General features: G+C 43.8%; 13 protein-coding genes across 13 annotated transcripts; 8 read left to right on the top strand and 5 right to left on the bottom strand. All coding sequences in view use genetic code 12, as the record gives it.

Annotated features, from left to right (window-relative positions):
• Positions 1-118: 118 nt before the first annotated feature.
• On the bottom strand, positions 119-1,090 carry CJI96_0001677 (ubiquitin-protein ligase PSH1; the record flags this gene model as incomplete). Its single annotated transcript, XM_029035211.2, has 1 exon — positions 119-1,090. One exon carries the CDS (start codon positions 1,088-1,090, stop codon positions 119-121), a length of 972 nt encoding a protein of 323 aa, XP_028890453.2.
• Positions 1,091-1,917: 827 nt separating this feature from the next.
• CJI96_0001676 (uncharacterized protein) lies at positions 1,918-2,928 on the top strand (the record flags this gene model as incomplete). The annotated part of the gene is made up of 1 exon (XM_029035210.2): positions 1,918-2,928. One exon carries the CDS (start codon positions 1,918-1,920, stop codon positions 2,926-2,928), a length of 1,011 nt encoding a protein of 336 aa, XP_028890452.2.
• Positions 2,929-2,957: 29 nt separating this feature from the next.
• Positions 2,958-3,738, bottom strand: CJI96_0001675 (uncharacterized protein; the record flags this gene model as incomplete). The annotated part of the gene is made up of 2 exons (XM_029035209.1): positions 2,958-3,645; positions 3,689-3,738. 2 exons carry the CDS (start codon positions 3,736-3,738, stop codon positions 2,958-2,960), a joined length of 738 nt encoding a protein of 245 aa, XP_028890451.1.
• Positions 3,739-3,847: 109 nt separating this feature from the next.
• On the top strand, positions 3,848-4,591 carry VPS51 (Vps51p; the record flags this gene model as incomplete). Its single annotated transcript, XM_029035208.2, has 1 exon — positions 3,848-4,591. One exon carries the CDS (start codon positions 3,848-3,850, stop codon positions 4,589-4,591), a length of 744 nt encoding a protein of 247 aa, XP_028890450.2.
• A 186-nt stretch (positions 4,592-4,777) lies between these two features.
• On the top strand, positions 4,778-6,055 carry CJI96_0001673 (uncharacterized protein; the record flags this gene model as incomplete). The annotated part of the gene is made up of 1 exon (XM_029035207.2): positions 4,778-6,055. The coding sequence occupies one exon, from the start codon at positions 4,778-4,780 to the stop codon at positions 6,053-6,055; it is 1,278 nt and encodes a 425-aa protein (XP_028890449.2).
• Positions 6,056-6,114: 59 nt separating this feature from the next.
• On the bottom strand, positions 6,115-7,085 carry ATP4 (F1F0 ATP synthase subunit 4; the record flags this gene model as incomplete). The annotated part of the gene is made up of 2 exons (XM_029035206.1): positions 6,115-6,745; positions 7,021-7,085. The coding sequence occupies 2 exons, from the start codon at positions 7,083-7,085 to the stop codon at positions 6,115-6,117; spliced, it is 696 nt and encodes a 231-aa protein (XP_028890448.1).
• Positions 7,086-7,827: 742 nt separating this feature from the next.
• CJI96_0001671 (uncharacterized protein) lies at positions 7,828-8,196 on the bottom strand (the record flags this gene model as incomplete). The annotated part of the gene is made up of 1 exon (XM_029035205.2): positions 7,828-8,196. The coding sequence occupies one exon, from the start codon at positions 8,194-8,196 to the stop codon at positions 7,828-7,830; it is 369 nt and encodes a 122-aa protein (XP_028890447.2).
• A 77-nt stretch (positions 8,197-8,273) lies between these two features.
• CJI96_0001670 (uncharacterized protein) lies at positions 8,274-9,182 on the bottom strand (the record flags this gene model as incomplete). The annotated part of the gene is made up of 1 exon (XM_029035204.2): positions 8,274-9,182. The coding sequence occupies one exon, from the start codon at positions 9,180-9,182 to the stop codon at positions 8,274-8,276; it is 909 nt and encodes a 302-aa protein (XP_028890446.2).
• Positions 9,183-9,399: 217 nt separating this feature from the next.
• CJI96_0001669 (uncharacterized protein) lies at positions 9,400-10,281 on the top strand (the record flags this gene model as incomplete). Its single annotated transcript, XM_029035203.2, has 1 exon — positions 9,400-10,281. One exon carries the CDS (start codon positions 9,400-9,402, stop codon positions 10,279-10,281), a length of 882 nt encoding a protein of 293 aa, XP_028890445.1.
• A 392-nt stretch (positions 10,282-10,673) lies between these two features.
• On the top strand, positions 10,674-12,488 carry TPO5 (Tpo5p; the record flags this gene model as incomplete). The annotated part of the gene is made up of 1 exon (XM_029035202.2): positions 10,674-12,488. The coding sequence occupies one exon, from the start codon at positions 10,674-10,676 to the stop codon at positions 12,486-12,488; it is 1,815 nt and encodes a 604-aa protein (XP_028890444.1).
• Positions 12,489-13,509: 1,021 nt separating this feature from the next.
• On the top strand, positions 13,510-13,968 carry TIM17 (protein transporter TIM17; the record flags this gene model as incomplete). Its single annotated transcript, XM_029035201.1, has 1 exon — positions 13,510-13,968. One exon carries the CDS (start codon positions 13,510-13,512, stop codon positions 13,966-13,968), a length of 459 nt encoding a protein of 152 aa, XP_028890443.1.
• A 976-nt stretch (positions 13,969-14,944) lies between these two features.
• YAK1 (serine/threonine protein kinase YAK1) lies at positions 14,945-17,041 on the top strand (the record flags this gene model as incomplete). Its single annotated transcript, XM_029035200.2, has 1 exon — positions 14,945-17,041. One exon carries the CDS (start codon positions 14,945-14,947, stop codon positions 17,039-17,041), a length of 2,097 nt encoding a protein of 698 aa, XP_028890442.2.
• Positions 17,042-17,245: 204 nt separating this feature from the next.
• Positions 17,246-17,818, top strand: RPB4 (DNA-directed RNA polymerase II subunit RPB4; the record flags this gene model as incomplete). The annotated part of the gene is made up of 1 exon (XM_029035199.2): positions 17,246-17,818. The coding sequence occupies one exon, from the start codon at positions 17,246-17,248 to the stop codon at positions 17,816-17,818; it is 573 nt and encodes a 190-aa protein (XP_028890441.1).
• Positions 17,819-18,007: the final 189 nt, after the last annotated feature.

The raw sequence follows: 18,007 nt of genomic DNA, 5'->3' as shown, positions 1-18,007 counted from the left end.
GTAATTCGCACGACCTTTTCATTCTCTTGTTGTGTTGAATATGGTGCTGACGTGAAATAAGACAGCGCGCACTCAAACTCATTTGCAGTCATCAGTTAAGCACTCTTCTCGAACTATGCTAATCGTTCAGATCCAGATCCAGGTCTACTATCCTTCTCCGTCTAGATCGTGGTAGACCTTGTTCTCCATGATCGCTGTTATCGTCTGATGATATGGTCTCCACAGAGAGATTTTCACCGAGACCTTCGTATGCTGGATAGTAGTAGTCTGGAGAATCATGAAGGGCGTCTAACTCTCTTTCTAGAGAGTCTACTGACTGATTCATCTCGTCCGCATTCAATGAACCTTCGTTGTCGTCTACTGACCAAGCAACGCTCCTAACACTGTGCACGTCATTTTCTGAATCAAGAAAACCATCGTCATCGGATACTCTATCCCTGTTGATATCACGTAAGCCCCGCGAGTCTACAAAACTATCCTCCGAATCGTATGCATCGTTTTCCTCTCCATAAAGTTCAATCTCCTCCCTGTCTTCGTTGTAGGCATCTCCATCTTCAGAATCATAATACAGATCGTTCCTGGGTGTTCTGAACCTCGCTCCACAATGAAGGCATGTACTGCCGTGTGCTTCCCAATGGCAGTTGCCACATCTGGGGACCCCGTCAGAATTGTCCACGAGTGTTAATGCACTGTTGAAAGCATCTCCGAAGAGCGAGGTTTTCTTTTTTGACTCTTCAAAATCGTCTAGAACGGATTTTCGCGCAGCTTCGAGCAGCTCCTTATGATGGTTGTCTTCCATCGTCTCTATTATTATATCAGTGATGCGCTTGCTTATGTCTTTGAGCTGAATATTGAGCACCGGTGGCTGTTCAAGCTCTGCCCTGCACGTTGGGCAGTTGATTTTCGTTTCGAACCAGGCATTTAGACAGTTGTAGCAGAAAGTGTGGCCACAAGATGCGAGAAAGGGAACGTGCATCACCTCAGAGCAAATCAGACACTCCAACGATGAGACAATATTGAGGATAAGTTGGTCTTTGAGTTCGACATCAATATTCGCCCACACCCGTGCGTCATCATAATAAACCGACATTTCTGGGGTTATATTGGATGTTGGGGTTGGGCAGTGTCGGCGTTGGAGAGTAATGATGAAGGTAGGGCTGTATTAGTGATGTCCTGTCTATATGCAGTAGGTGTCAACAAGAGAGATTAAGGTCACAACAATCAGGGTCAAAGGTGATTTAAGATAATGATTGACTCTTTTCCGGCCAGACCGAAACCAAGTGTAGTGCATTCGTCTCAAAACTCGTTTCAGTTAGTGGCCGTAATACATGGGAAACATCTCAAGGGTGCGTAGCTCGAAGGGATCTAGCTCAATTTTAGCTTACTTTTCATTAGATCTTCTTAATCACAGCTTCGAGTTTTCCCAACTCCTCGCTTGTTGCGTCTTTGTTGTCAACTGCTGTTTGGATATCCCGCTTGATGTCATCAACAGTTTGTTTGACTGCTGCAAGCACAGATCTAAGCTTGCGTAAATCATCAAGTTCCTTCTTGATTGTGTTAGAGTTATCGTATAATTAGGAAAATAAATGCAATACATACATTATTTTCAGACATTTTCGTCGTATAACAAGCTCTGATATTATGTTCTAGGATAGTATTTAAACGCGCTCGAACTTCAGTACAGTTCCAAGTAGGGCATAACTAAAGTTCTTGCAAACGGCGAATTAAACGAGACACTTTTGTAAAATTTGGTCTTCGAGAATGACGATGAAACTGAAGATCCATATGAAGACATATGTTCCCGTCAGTTCCGTTAATTCAGGTGTTGTCTCCTTATGTTATTATTGGTGGTGTGCATTTTGGTGCGCCAAAATCGATTATGATGAGAAAGCACAGTAACAACTAGAACCTTATCTCATGACTGAGGAGACACTTAAAAGAAAATTGGATTCTGACGCCGTGGCCGAGACTAAAAGGGCAAAGGTTGAATCAGAGTCGACTACCGAGAAATCTGATGAAAAAGTTGACACTAGCGTAACTACGGAGGGAGAAACGAATGATAAGAAGGAGGAGATCAGTACAGAAAATGGTAAGAGTGACGAGAATTCGGTCGAAAAAGATGCAAAAAAAACGCAACCCGAGGGAAGTGAAGCTAAAGGTAATGACGATACTGATGATGACCGCAATGGCAAGGAGGAGTCAGCTGAGACCTCCGAAAAGGAGGCCCTGACAGATAATGACGCTACATCCAAGGATACTACTCCAGCGTTCGGCTCCAAGAGTTCATTTGCGAACGCCTTCAAAAAATCTACCGCAAAGCCAGACGTTTTCGCATCCTCTGAGGAGAGGTCCACCACGGGCGTGTTTGGGTCTAACCTGCTGTTTGGATCAAAGTCTAAGTTCGGTAATGCTTTTCAGCAAGCTTTACAGAAGCCGTCTTTTCTTGATAGTCCAGAACCTCAGGCTAATGCGGAGGACAGCGTTGACGACTCTAGACCTAAGCTGTCTCAACAGTATAAACAGGTCGATTTGGAGGAGAAAGAAATCACCACAGGTGAGGAGAACGAAGTGTCTGTCTATTCTGCCAAAGTGAAGGTGTTTGAACTTGATCTTGCGAACATCAAAGAAGGCTGGAAAGAGCGTGGCGTTGGTCCTCTACATTTGAACAAATCAAAGCTGGACCCCAAGGAAGTTCGTATAGTCATGAGGTCACAAGGACTTTTGCGTGTTGTCTTGAATTACAAGATCACGCCAGAGACCGAACTACTCAAGGGATTAGAGGCAAGCTTGTCACCTGGCAAGTTCCTCAGATTGAACTCTGTCAACGATGGCAAAGTAGTCCAGTACCTTCTTAAGTTTGCCAATGAGGCTACCAGGGAGGAATTGGTAAGCAAGATTAAGGGTCTTCAAGAGGACATGACAAAGTAGACGAAGATTTCAATACATGCTTCAGTCTATTACTTTTTTACAAACGCTATGGTACAGATTGCCGAGCCCTTGTGACCCCCGAACTGGAATGAGGGGTACTCAACTTTTTGTTGAACGCTCAAGCGGTCTTGGCTCAGAGTGATGACTCTTGTAAGCTCATCTTCGGTGAAATTGCATGAGGTGATGATGAGAAGGGATCCGGGCTTCATCAACTTGATAACTTGGAGAGGGTACACTTCGACGCCTATTTTTCCATTGAAGCCTTTCACTGGATCATTATTGAGAGCTATTGCGTCGAGGGTACCCTTATCGAAGATCACGTCAAACTTGCCAGCATTCTCCTCGAGATACTTGCAGTCCCTACTTATAAAATTAACCTCCTCGAAGTTGTATGACTTGTCTGAGTACTTCTTTTCTGCTATAGTTTTAGCAAAGTTAATAGATTGTGGTGAATAGTCAATACCAGTATTCAACAAGGAGACTGCAACATCTTGATCACAGACCTCTTGATTGAGTTCAAAGAGGAAATGGCCGTTTCCCGTGCCGAGATCCAATATGCTAAGCTCCTTTGCATCCCCGAAATGATCTGCTTCAATTAAGTCGATAAAGAATTTTATAACTCGCCTTTCAGCGTCAGAGTCATCGAACCAATTCTCTCCGGTATCCTCATCGTTCTCGTTAAAATTTTCAATCTCTTTTTTGTAGAATTCATCCCAACTAAGGTTAGTATGAGCCATGCTTACACCTTATGATTACATACTATTCCTTGGTTCCAAGTTTGGAGTCGTTGAGCCTAATTTCTTCGGACATTTATTCAACCAGGGTGATATGGTAAAATTGTGTCCTGTGTAAATGTTGATGATAGTTGTTTATATAATGCTCAGACATCTAGCATCATCTACTTAAGCATAGTAATACAATGTCACTGGGGTCTTCAACGCCGATTCTTTCGTATAAAAAACGACCTCAGGGGCATGATGATCGGGACCCGCAATTGGCGTCCAGGCTGCCTCGTATAAGCACGCAGTCGATATCAAGTTCAGTTCCTGGATCGTCTCCCTCAGCGCCTGGTACACCAACATTTGGAGGTTCGGCGAGAAAAGTGTCATCAAGAAGAAAAGCTCTTCAAGATTTCTATAAATTAAATCATGAAGATGATCTGAAAGCATCGAGTGCAGAACCAGAGGGAGACAAGGAGAGATTTAGGCTGACAGGAACAGACGAGAGTGAAGCAAAAGAGCAAGTTTCGCAGGCGAGAGAGCTCAATAGTCCCGAGGAAATCGATGCCTTCATCAAAAGTGCCACTGTAACAGAGCTTTTGAGAATTCGCAATCAGGCAAGTGGAAAGCTTAACTTTCACGATTCAGAGAAAAAGTCTATAATATATGATAATTACTACGAACTCATCAAGCTCAATCAGATCCTTAGTGACTTGAGTGGCCAAGAGAAGAAGAAGTCGGTTTTAGACGAGGACGAGAAGAAGAACAATATCATCACTGAGGACCAGCTCAATCATGTGATGGGAGAACTTACAAGTTTTCTCGACCACACAGCATCAAAATTTAACAAGGAGTTTACAGAGGTCGTCAGTGGCTTCACCGTAGAGGCCAAGCGGTCCGAGTCCCTATCCAGTATCACAGGCATCAAAGGTACCGACTCGTGACAGTTCATTCGCAGGATTTTTCAAAGGTAGAAATAGTCATGATCTCAGAATAAATTCAGTGTAAATAATTTAAGTATTTCAAACCATCTACTGTACGTGAGAGAGCCTGGTATCAGTAACACGCTTGCAACGCGTATCGCGAATGGTACTAAGAACATCAAGTGAAACATCCACAACTCCACCATAATGCATGCTGATGAACACGTCAACCCCGATGTCGAGGAGCATAGTGCCATAGATCAGGCCAGTCAGCACCGGTATAGGGTGTGGAAGAAAAACAGCCCTTATTTGTATGACTATGTTTCCACGAACTCTTTATTATGGCCGTCATTAACGGTGCAATTCTTCCCTGATTTGGAAACCGCATCTTCGGAAAACCCGAAAGACATTCAACTGCAACTAGTGTACCAAAGGCTTTTGCTTGGTACTTTTACGTTGGGTCAGGGTACTGACGTAATATCCTTCTGGAGGCTACCTTACTACCGTGATTTGAACAAAAGCGTGAACATGGATCTGCTAAACTATAATTCAGAGAAACAAGAGTTTGAGCTCCCGGCTGTGTCGAAGAACAAAATCAGGAGCTTGCAGTCCATTAACCACTTGGGAGATGTCAACAAGCTTCGCTACATGCCGCAGAATCCAGACGTGATTGCGAGCTCAAATAACATGGGGAACATGGTGGTTTACAATAGAACGAAACACTCAAGTATAAAAACGTTAGGAACTGAAAATGAAATTAATGAACCTCAGCTTCGCTTGATTAATAAGAATAGGACCTATAGTGGAGATATTTTTGCATTCGATTGGAACAGGCAGAGAGAAGGTGTCATTGTCTCTGGTAATATGGATGGAGTCATCAACTTATTTGATATCAAATCTGACTACAAAAATCAGGATGATACGTCTATCGGGGCCAGGCGTCATTATGATACAAGTGTAGGAATCAATGATATCGAATGGATACCTAATCATGATTCCATTTTCCTATCCGCTGATGATGCGGGAAACCTCAAACTATTCGACATAAGACTAGAAAGCCCAGATGCTGTTGCTGTTCATAATTCAAATGTAGCATGCAATTCAATTTCAGTGAATCAAGATAGCTACAGTATAGCCTCGGGTCATAGTGATGGCAGCATCGGAATCTTCGACGTTCGTACATTGAGTGAGAATAGCAGCGTTTGTTCATTTCAGCCACATTCTGAAGCAATTACTCAAGTGAGATGGCACCCTAAGTTTGCTAGTGTTTTGGGAAGTTCATCTTCCGACAAACTGGTCAAGATACACGATTTAGGGTGTTTTGAACGCTGCAATGGCCTACGCTTCAGCCACGAAGGACATATGCTAGGCGTCAACGACTTTGACTGGTCTTTGCATGAAGACTGGATGGTGGCCAGCGTCGCAGACGACAACTCGCTTCACATTTGGACACCTGCCCAACAGGCTCTACGTTGTACAGTGTGATGTATGAATATACTTTTTCTGGTCATTGTAAGTCGTTCTACGTAAACTTAGTTCAATAATTATGCCTTGGAGAAAACCTTCTCAACCTCAGCAACAGCTTCGGCCAATACCTTGTCCTGGAACTTGGGGTTTTCAACCTCCTTGTTGACCTTATCCAAGACGGATTTGATCAACTGTTCTTGCTCCAATTGTCTCTGCTGCTGCTCAAATCTGACCCAGGAGTCCAAGGTGGCCTTAGCCTCGTTGGCAACAGCAAGCTTCTGCTTCAACTCAAAGGTTTCAGCTTCCAACTTGGCAGTTTCTCTAGAAATGTCAAACAACTGCTTTGTGGTGGAAACAACATCCTTCAATTGAGAAACGGACTCGATTCTGCCCTTGACAGCAGTGACGTGTTTGTTCTTCGATTCGTTTAAAAGGTCGTTGACCTTCTTGATCTCGCCGTCGGCCCACTCGGTGTACAATGGAGCAACAAACTTGGCGCAAAGAGCCACAAAAGTGGAGAATGTGACAACCAAAATGGTCTCGTCATGCAACACAATCAATTCGTTGGAGATACCGTAGATGGTGGCGGCGGCAGATGTAGCTAAGATACCAGTCTTAGAAATGAGGTTGTTGCCAGGTAAGGCGTCCACGATGGAGTGGGCTTTTTCCTTTGGCTCCACTGGGGTAGACAAACAACGCACACCAATGCTGCTTGTTAGTATATTGCTTGTATATTGGGGACACTGAATTTGAATGCTTCAATTGGTTCTAGTTATCTTCACAAGGCAATCATGGAGCTATTTCACGTAGAAGCTTTGGATCTGGTCAATCATATTTTCGAAGCAAGCTGAAAATGTCATTTGTGGATTCCAATTCATAGGAATATACCTTCAACATTTGGGGCTCAGTTGTCTCGGTGGTTGCCATTCACCTTCACTTATCAATTCAGCTGGGGATTCTTGATGTTTGAGATTCTCACATACGGATTACGAGCAGCCAAGAAGGCTGGACGAGCAGCTCTGGTGACAATTCTGTTGATCAAAGCCATTATCAGAGAAGATGGTACCTTAAGGATAGCTCTTGTACGAGTTTTTTTTTTCGACCACCTCCGGGACTCAATTTCGCACCATGGTCGGTCGCCATTCTGCGATTTCATTGGAGGTCCTTGACTGCCGAAATGGGAAGGGTGCGCGCTCTAAATTGTGAAAAGCAACGCGAGGAAGAGCAAGTGCTGATGAGGTTTTTACAAGCTGGAAGAATGATTCATAAGAATCAATATTTGATGATGTGGCACCAATGAGTTGTTGTATTATCGTATTGATTGAATTAATTTTGAGTCATGATGGTCAGCTTGTCCGAGTGGAATTGGTCCTGTAAACCTTTCGCAACCATACTTTGGATGGTGGAGTATTAGCATCATTAAAGATGTGTCTGGCTCGATTTGTCACGGCTTGCAATACTTTATTTGATCGTAAGAAAATGGAAGTATATTAGCATGGGCATATCACTCGTGATGTGCTCCCTGTTGGATATTTGAGGCGTGTAGATTCTACTTCTCAAGACACCAATTAAAGAACTCGACAATTGATGCAGCCGTGCAAGCAAACTGACTCTCCACTATTTAAGGCGATTCCCGTTAATATATCATTAAAATGTGAGACTCTGAGGTAAGGTATGCTTCTTTGTCTGACTTCGACTGGTGTGGATCCACAGGTAACGGAACATGCTAGCAATCTCCGTTGCTTACCTCGAATCATAAAGAAATCTGGCAAATTTGATGTCCATTATCCTCATCCGTGAGTGTCTTTCTGGTATTTCTCGTAGATCAACTTGTTGATGGCTCTCTCCGTTCCCCTTTCCGCTTTGGCCAAATAGGCAGCAATGTCAGCTTTCAAATCAGAGTTATAGCCATGGCCATCTGACGTAGCGTTTTTGGTACTGCTACGATGCTGTTCATCTTCTCTCACCAAATGCTTACTGAGTTCCGTTCCTTCGAACTTATTAGAGGGCTCCTTCTGCGGCTCATCTCTCTGTTTATCCGGAACAGATGAAGATTCAAACTCCACTTTCGTGGAGTTAATTTCATCTACTGCATCATTTGACTTCTTGCTATCTCGTTGTTTTCTGATGGCCGCTAGCTTGGCTACCGTATCAGACATGATTGCAGGAGTATAGAGGAATGTTACTTCTCTTGTTGCATGTGTGCACCAGTGCACCCACTCTATTTGGAATTGATCTACAACCCATTCATGAAGTACTTGCTGACGATATCCACTAGGAAAGAGTCAGAAAACCTCATGTGGTCCTCCTCGATAGTGTAAAAGTCAACCCTGTCCTCTTTGTGCAACCGTCTGAATCCAGTCAAGTCTTCTTTGTAAAGTCTCGTTTGGCGCATATCAACAATGTATCCTTCCTTTGGATCCACCTCCTGAAACCATGCACTTTCCTTCGGAACCAAAGTAGTGTCTTTCGAGAACTTGACCAAAACTAGTTTTTCGAGCTTGCCAAACCTCTCCTTAGCTAGAGTATCGAACGTTTCGTCGCGTTCATTATTGATATCAGCCAAAAAGCGCAGGTTCTCCAAGTATTTGTCGTATTCAGCCAAGTTTCTGAAATACTGGGCGGGGATAATTGACTTTTGGATAGCAACGTTCCAGACTTGCCTCTTTAGAATCTCATTTTTTTTCTTGCACAACCAGTCGTTCTCATCAGCACACAAGGGAAGCTCTGAGACACCCATGTGCGGAGAGCCAAACGTAACAAGAGTCAGCACTGAGATGTTCGGACATCTTTCGATCAATGCTCGTAAAAAGAGTCCCCCTTGTGAGAAACCGATCGCGCCGAAGCCTCGTTGTAGTTGAGGTACGTTACTCAACTTTTCACAAACCAAATCAACCTCGTCGTTTGCATTGCCCATCATTGAGCGTCGCTCGTCAAGAGAAGGATTCTCATCCACTGCTACTGAGTGGATGTAGATTTCGGGCATTAGCTGTTGAATGATATTCTTCACGTGGACCATTCCCAGCGAATTGAAATTGTCTCCCAACCCGTGCCAGATAACGACGGCCTCGGGTTTTGTGAAATTTGAAGGAGGTCCCCAAGAGATATCAGCAGTAGAGGAATTGTCAACAAATGAGGGGGTCATTGCAATCGGTGCCTGGATGCTACCAAGCCCCGATCCAAGATATGAAACAATTAAGTTTGGCAAATTGATCCACATATCGTGCTATGTTGTAGTAAAAAAAAACTTTTTACCTTCAACTCCGTTCGATCTTGAGTACTAGCCGGTTGTGTGTGGCTGAAGTGTAAGAGGGGACGATAAAGTATGGCTTACCTACAGGTTTGTTAGTGTGATGAGATAGATGCAAAAAACTAAGGCACCTAAGACTCAGCACAAGGACGCTAAGACGATGTTTCTTCTTGGAGATGAGGCAAGAGAAGAAGCCAAGAAGTCCATCAAGGGTCTAGTTGCTCATGCGAAAGCCTCTGACGAAGACCATCACAGTGCCTTGTACCTTGTCATCAACACGAAGATCCATCTAGTCAAGGAGAACGATCACACTCCTCGGATCATTCCTTTGACTCATAAACTACATAAAATTGACGAAAGAACCATCTGCCTTATAACAAATGATCCAGTGAACTTCTACAAGGACGAGCTACAAAAGAAAGGGCTGCCTACAGAAGACCTTTTTCGTCAGATTATCTCTTTCACAAAGGCAAAACTGTTCGGCCATAGCAAGAAGGCTCTCGTTAGGCTTTACAAAGAAAATGAGGTAATACTCGCCGATGCTAGGATTTATAAAAAATTACCTGACGTGCTTGGGCCCCAGTTCTACGCAAGAAACAAGAAGGTGCCCTACATCATCCAAATGGCGAAGCCGGAACCAGGGATCAGGACCCACGGCAAGAGAGAGCTCCGTGTCGACCCAAAATACGTTCGAAATCAAGTAAAAGCAATCACTGGGAATACTTCATACATACCGCCCGCAGGAGGCTTTTGTTTCCACGTCGTTGTGGGATACACGGATTGGAAAACACTGGAGATCCTCACAAACATCAATGATGTCATTCTGTACTTTGTTGACGAGAAGTATAAGCCAGTGGGTGGGCTTCTTGGCAAGCTTAGTAACTTGCACAGCGTCCTTATACGAACCAGCGACAGTATAGCGATGCCAGTCATGAAGAAAAAAGAAGAGGCTGCTGAAGAAGACGAATCCGGCAGTGAATTCGATTTTGAATAAGGAAATGTAAGGCAATTGAGCCATGATCTTGATGCAGTTGGTAGGTTTTAGGGACAATATATCCTGTCTCGCTTGCGGACTTTGCAGCAATACCTGCGTCTGACAGATTAGCCCGATTCATTTTGTTGCCGGGCTTCACCATAAAAGTGTTCAATAAATAGACAGTTTGAGAATCATATAGACTACGAAGAATTTTAAAAAAGTTCAAGAATGCATTGAAAATATTTCATGACATCAGTATGCATACCGTTAGGGTATTTAGGTAGACTTCATTGGGCTACTGCGCTTAGACCGAGATATCGCATTTCTAAGAGCAGGTCTGCTTGGTTACTAATTACCACATAAAGCTCATTTTCAAAAACCTCCCCCTGGCCTAGAGTCTTCCAGTTTTCATGTCCCCCGACGTGAACATTCCTAGACAACTGTACTATGCCAGCGGGTTCAATCTTATTCGTGACTCTGCCCCGGCCACATTTGTCAGTAACCTCCTACATGAGGATGATAATGAGGAGGAGCACGTTGAGCACTTCAAGTACAAGCAGCAGCTTGAGAGGAAACTCACGGTAATCTCGATCATTGGGCTTGGTTTCACTCTTGTTGGTGTGCCATTTGGGCTATCGTCTACGTTGTGGATCCTGTTGATCGATGGTGGTAATGTGACCATGCTCTATGGGTGGCTTGTGGTTGGATTCTTCAGCATATGCGTGGTGTTGAGTCTCAGCGAGATCATATCGAAGTATCCGACTTCAGGAGGTGTTTATCACTTCAGCGCTATTTTGAGCAATGAAAAGTATTCTTCCATTAGTTCCTGGTTCACAGGTTGGTTTCTCCTTATTGGCAATTGGACATATGCTGTGAGTATCATGTTTTCCGGTTCCCAATTCATTCTTTCCATATTTGGCCTCAAGGATGTATACTATAAAGAGGATACGCTCTGGGTGTTAAGTGTATACTTTGTCATTCTTACATTTGTTGGTTTTGTCAACTTCAAGTTCTCGGGCTACTTGGACCACATCAACAAGATGTGCATTGTATGGTCAATAGGCACGGTTATACTAATCGACCTAATCCTATTGATCTTTGCTAAACAGACCAACTCAGCTGCCCATACTTTAACGACTTTCGATAACTCCAGATCAGGTTGGCCTGACCCTATAGCCTTCATGGTTGGCTTTCAGAGCTCATCTTTTACGTTGACAGGGTATGGTATGCTATTTTCTATGACTGATGAGGTGAAAACTCCCGAAAGAAACATGCCTAGAGGTGCCGTAAGTGCCATTTGTATGGCGGTGCTTCAGGGCCTCATGTTCATTATCCCTCTTCTCATCATTTTGCCGAAACTAACGATCCTTCTTGATGAAACCCCTGAAATAATGCCTATAGATTTGATCTTCAAGACCGCTACTGAGTCATACATAGTCTCGTTCTTGTTGATCCTCCTTCTCGTGGGAACCGTTTTGTTCCAAGCTATTGGCTCCGTGACAACCGCCTCGAGATCAACGTATGCATTTGCAAGAGATGGTGGGCTTCCTTTCAAGTCCCTCTGGACTGAGGTTGACTCGGTTGAAGATGCAATCGTGCCCAAAAACGCACTTTTTTTGTCGATGGGTGTATGTGGAGTGTTCTCTCTTTTAGCCCTCATATCTCCATCGGCATTCAATGCATTTATGGGTGCGTCAGTTGTCTCCCTAGCTTTAGCAAACGGAATACCCATTCTTTGTTTGATGTTAAATAAAAGACAAAAGATCAAGGGTGCGGCATTCAGGCTACGAAAGTTTGGTTGGATAGTAAATGGTATTTCGGTGTTTTGGGTATTCCTTCTGATCTTTATTTTATGTATGCCGCCGGTTATCAAAAACTTAACATGGTATAATATGAACTATGCCTTTGCAGTTCTTTTATTCTTGGTGGCTTTGTCCTCAATTGGGTACAAAACCTGGGGTAATAAGGTGTTCACAGGCCCTCTCTTGGATGAGGACTACTTTGAGCTTCAGACGATGAGTAAGGTGGGGAACTCGGCATCCTTTGCCATTGGCGAGGCAGAAGAGGCAATTTTTACGAAAGATAAAGAAGCCTCATACGACCCTCATACACCAAGCGGCACGGGGACCCTGAGCCCAAAAAAAGAAGAGGGAAGCAAAGAGCATAGTGATAAAGATATTAATGAGAGAAATAATATAGAAGCAACCAACTCAATTGCACAATAAATTACATAGAAAGAATAGACATGAAACACAACAGATAATCTACTTCAACACATAAACTGCATCGTGCATTCTCAAGAATGGATGCAAAATGCCGAGAACATGCAAAACAATATTACTCACCATCGCTCATAAATTTAACAACACATTAGAAATGACGAAACTCCATGCTTTAATCATTTCTCAGGTTCAGTATTCCATCTAACTTTCCTTTCCTGCTTCAACTGTGCTTATAAGATAGAATTACTACCATAACGTTGGATCGGACCCTGTAGACATGTTGCAAAACTTCGAAGGGTGAAATAAATCTTGGCTCATAGACCAAAACACCTCAAAAATGATCAATGAAGGAGATAAAACGACAACCTCATGAAGTGAAGGTAATTGACCAGTAGTCAGGGGTTGCAAATTTAATGGTGGCGCACGGCACATCCTTGTGAAATATATTTTTTGCACGATCTCTGCAATCAACAAACGTTTGAGGAGACGCGATGAAATAAGAGGGGGCAGACTTTATCAGATATTTTCCAAAAAAGAACCTCGAGGGAGACCTATTTCTTAGGTGTTTACAGCGACTGGCATGATCCTTAAGCGTAAGAAAGAGGGATAAGGGAGCGGCTTTTGATAGCGTTGTATCGCTTAACGTCGTATGATATTGTGAGAACTTAATTTCAATATGTACTAAGTTGCAAAATAAATGATATAGAAAGTCTATTATTTGTTTATAAGTGGACCAAGAATATCCTCATCATACGAACAAGAAAAATTTGCAGCCATCACTCGCACACTGAGAAGTACGAAAACTAGTGTTTCACGCTAAACAGCACAGTAGGAGGGCCTAACTAGAAACTTCAAATTGAAAAGTTTCTCTGCATTTCTTTCTATATTTTTGAGGCCATCACACGCTATTGAAAAGCGGGTCCCACATTGAGTAGTCACTGTCACCTGCATGAACTGTTGAGTAGGACCGAAAAAAAGATGTTAGAAAAATTCAACTCCCAAAGATTGTTATAGATTTAATACCATGTCTGCTGACCACACTAGAGATCCCTGCCCGATCGTCATCGTCAGCGACTTTGGAGGTGCCTTTGCCATGGGTGCCTTCGGTGGCTTGATCTGGCACGGTATCAAGGGTTTCCGTAACTCTCCTTATGGAGAAAGATCATACGGTGCATTCAACGCCGCAAGAACCAGAGCTCCAGTTGTTGGAGGTAATTTCGGTGTTTGGGGTGGTCTCTTTTCTACTTTCGACTGTGCTGTGAAAGGTGCCAGAAAGAAGGAGGATGCGTGGAACGCCATCATTGCAGGTTTCTTCACTGGTGGCGCTTTGGCGATCAGAGGTGGGTGGAAAGCCACGAGAAATTCTGCCATCACATGTGCATGCTTCTTGGGTATTATCGAAGGTGCGGGTATGATGTTGCAAAGAGCTATGGCTCAGCCTGCTATCGCCCCTGTTTACGGTGAGGAGCCGATGGCTGCTTGAGGATACATAATGACAAGTCTAATGAACGGGCCAGAAACGCTGGTATCTTGTACATATACAGAATACAAATCATAAAGAGAATCGACCGTGTAAGTGGTTCTTGGATTCAAGATGGCCCTCGACTGCCAGAGCTGTGGGCACTACAACAACTTACACATTCTTCTTAGGACAAGGGCTTTTCCAAGGGCAAGGACCACCAATTATCCATCATTCACGACCATGATAATTGCCTCCTGTAACCTCTCTCGAAATGACAGCTACAAAAATAAGGGGGTCACCAGCTCTACATCTCTTTCCTCTACAATTTACACTCTCCTTTTTTCTCATCTAGCATAGCTTCCATATCTTCATGGAAATCGAAAAGAGCAAATTCAAATCAGCTCGTTTTCAGTCTCGCCTTTGGGAGTGATTACTGATTTCTTGCCCTTTTCCCTCCTCCGTATTTGTTGGTATTTCACACGGCGGTGAAAACTGCGACCGCTAGGCATGCAATGCCATTTGCCCACCTATATAAAATCATATCTGGCCTTTCGATCAGTCTCCGTGGTCAGGTAAGCATACACTCTCACCTCTTCCACCTAATCTCACCTTCTCATTTCAGGTCCAATTTGCTTCTGAAGATATTGGAATTGTTCGCACGTCCCCCACCACACCTGAGCTCAAGCTGCTTGCACCATAGAGAGAGTTCCTGCACTGGTCGCTCAAAGCGGTAAACACCAGACCACACTATCAAACTTCATGGCTTATGCACTACGCTCCATATTAAATTCTCCCGATACATCGTGGTCATTCAAATAAGAGCCCACAAGCCAGTTCGGGATATAGAAGGGACAGGGATCGAAGAATTTTAAACAGCACATCACCAGTTGAGCCCCCTGCTTTGCATTTCACCCTTTCCTGCTTTCTCCTCACCCCAACTTCCCCGGACACTGATTCACCAGGTAGTGCGTTGGCTCAACTACACTACCGCCCATCCATGTCGTTCAATTACCCTTATTCTAGGCATAATCCCCAGGACTCTTGGCTGATAGGCTCCGGTGAGTATGGTAAAAGTGCTGCCATGGGTCTGCCCGGCTCGGCCAACAGTGGAACCATGATGCCAGAAAATGACCAATCGCCAGGGTTTCGAAACCCCTGGTATTCGCCAAGTCAGCTAGGCCAACAACTGTTGGCTGGATCAATGAACAATCTGCCGCAGCACCTGCCCCAACTATCGCTTCTTCAACAGAAGAAACAGCCGTTCAACAATCAGCTTCAGACAACCTATGAAAACGCCGATCAACAGCTCTCTTCACAGCAGCCGACAATATACCCGCCTCTGCGTGCTGATAACCCATTCAACCACTACTACACAAACCAGGAGGTGCTGCTCCACCACATGCCTGATAGACGGATGTCAGCTGCCGTTGATGGTCCGTTGTACAATCCATACAACAATGCAATGCATCTTCATTCCAGTGCAACCACAAACTCTCAGCTCATTCCTCCCGGATCAGCACAAAATGCGCTTCCTTTTACCCTGTCAATGGCCTACAATTCAGCTCGGAGATCTTCAGTGGCGGCTGGCGCCAATTCTTACCAGCGAACTCCGCTTCAATCCCGGTACTTCAGCGGAGTAAACGTTCCACCTTCAGCGCCATTTATAGGCGTGCCTCCAGCGGGTCCTCCAACAAAAACCACACCAAGGTTGACTAAAATTCGATCGAAGAATGATCTCAAGCCAAAGATTCATCATCAGCCAAAGTATAGACGGCGGTCGATCAACTCGATGCATATCTCACCAGTGAATGCACTTTCGGTCTACTTGACCGAGTCATATTCTATGTGTCAACCACAGAAGTTTCGGTACTCCAAGACGTCCAACCCGAAGCGTGTTTTAACGAAACCACTGGAGCCCAAGTTCAATAACGGTTATGATAACGTCGACTCAGACTACATTCTCTACGTCAACGATATGCTTGGTGTTGAAGAGGGCAGAAAGTATGTCGTGCTCGATCTCCTTGGTTCAGGTACATTTGGTCAGGTTGTGAAATGCCAAAATTTGGCCAATCAATCTGTGGTTGCAGTGAAGGTGATTAAGTCGAGTGCTCCCTTTCTCAACCAATCCCTCTCAGAAGTCAAGCTTCTTGAATTTCTCAATCAGAACAGCTCAAGCTCCAATTTTATCAAACTCCTTGATACTTTCATGCATAAAGAGCATCTTTGTTTGGTTTTTGAGATATTGGCATCAAACTTGTATGAACTCATCAAACAAAACCAATTCAATGGCCTCAATATGAAGCTTGTCAAATCCTTCACGAGGCAGCTTCTTGAAGCTTGCGCTCAGTTGAAGAATCTTCAGATAATTCATTGTGATCTCAAACCAGAGAATATCTTGCTATGCCAGCCGGATAAACCAGATATCAAAGTGATTGATTTTGGCAGTGCTTGCTTCACAAGACAAACCATCTACTCATATATACAGCTGAGATTTTATAGATCTCCAGAGGTGATCTTGGGACTTCCATACACCGAGTCAATTGATATGTGGTCTTTGGGATGCATAGTCGGTGAGCTATTTCTTGGATTACCAATGTTTCCAGGCTCTTCGGAATATAATCAGATATGGAAGATTGTGGACATGTTGGGTAACCCGCCAAGACACATGATCGAAGTCGGAAGGAACGCCATGAACTATTTCGAGAAACTACCGTCCCCAGATGCCAATGGCAAGCCCAAGTACAAGCTTAAGTCACACGAAGATTACCTTGATTTCTTGAGGAAAACGAAGGGTAAGGACGAGGCTACTAAAGCTGAGCAGCCAAACAAGGTATACTTCAGTGATCGTCTACTCAAAGACATAATCTTGAACTACAAGATGCCGTCTCGTAAAATGACACAAACTATGGTGGACAGAGAGATGCATGACAGACATTTGCTCGTTGATTTCTTGACCAAAGTGCTCAACTTTAATCCGCTCGAGAGGTTAACACCACAGGAAGCTCTTAAGCACCCATTTGTTAGCGAGACATCTGTCGCTTCATATCCAAAGGTATCATCACTGGAGTATTCAGCTGCACCAACAGTGGTGTAATCACGCAAAAAGTTCACGGTCATAATATTAGTCATAAACAGCTCTGATAATTATAATGGTTGCAAAACGTAGATCAAGCATGCAGTCGTGCGCGAACGAAAAAGTTGATAGGTGAAAAGTCTCACTAAACATAATACATAGTGACCTTCAAACACAGTTGGGCACTTGATATTTGAAACGTGTCTCACGCTCCTTCTACTAAGTATGAATGTTAGCACAAGTGCACTTGGTGTGAGGAGGAGAAAGCCCCGGAGTCAAGATATAGATGATGAGGAAAATGCTGCTGTTTTGAAGCTAGGGCCGGAGTTCCAACTTACACAGATCACAAACAGCGGAGAACAGGAGCAGCTTATAGCATTGAATTTATCAGAAGCCAGACTTCTTATTCGAGCGGCGTTAAAGGAGCGTAAAAGCAAGCAAGACGCTAAAAAATACGAGGAAGAAGATGAAGAGAATGAGAGAGAAGACGAGATTGCCAACATAGAGCTCGCGGGACCAAATTCCAACGAGGTAACACACAAGACTTTAAACTACCTCTCGACGTTTAGCAGGTTTAAGAATTCCTTCTCTACTGAGACTGTTGAGAAACTTTTGAATGACTTTAATAACCAGGCATCTGAGCCTTTGCATCCCTTTGAGTTGGCTCAGCTAGGTAATTTGGAATGCGAGGATGCAGAAGAAGCCAAATCTTTAATCCCCAGCTTGTCTAACAAAGTCTCAGACGTTCAGCTCAAAACACTCTTGACAGAGTTAAGAAAGTACCAGACCTTGTCGTAAAAGCAACCACACCAATAATGATAGTTCTAGGGCCTATTAGTACAACGGCGGGAATCTCGAGTGCTTATGTACCAATAGCCAATGATGTATTTGTAAATATATGTTGAGAGAAATCAAAATCTTTAGCGGTTGTTTGCGTATATGCAGCCTATATGGGCCATCGCGCTTCAGGCATCAAGAATTGCAGAA

This window comes from Candidozyma auris, chromosome 2 (assembly GCF_003013715.1).
Source record: "Candidozyma auris chromosome 2, complete sequence".
In the NCBI taxonomy this organism is placed as follows: domain Eukaryota; kingdom Fungi; phylum Ascomycota; class Pichiomycetes; order Serinales; family Metschnikowiaceae; genus Candidozyma; species Candidozyma auris.
Note: the sequence above shows the minus strand (reverse complement) of the source record. Positions and strands in the feature narration are given on the sequence as shown.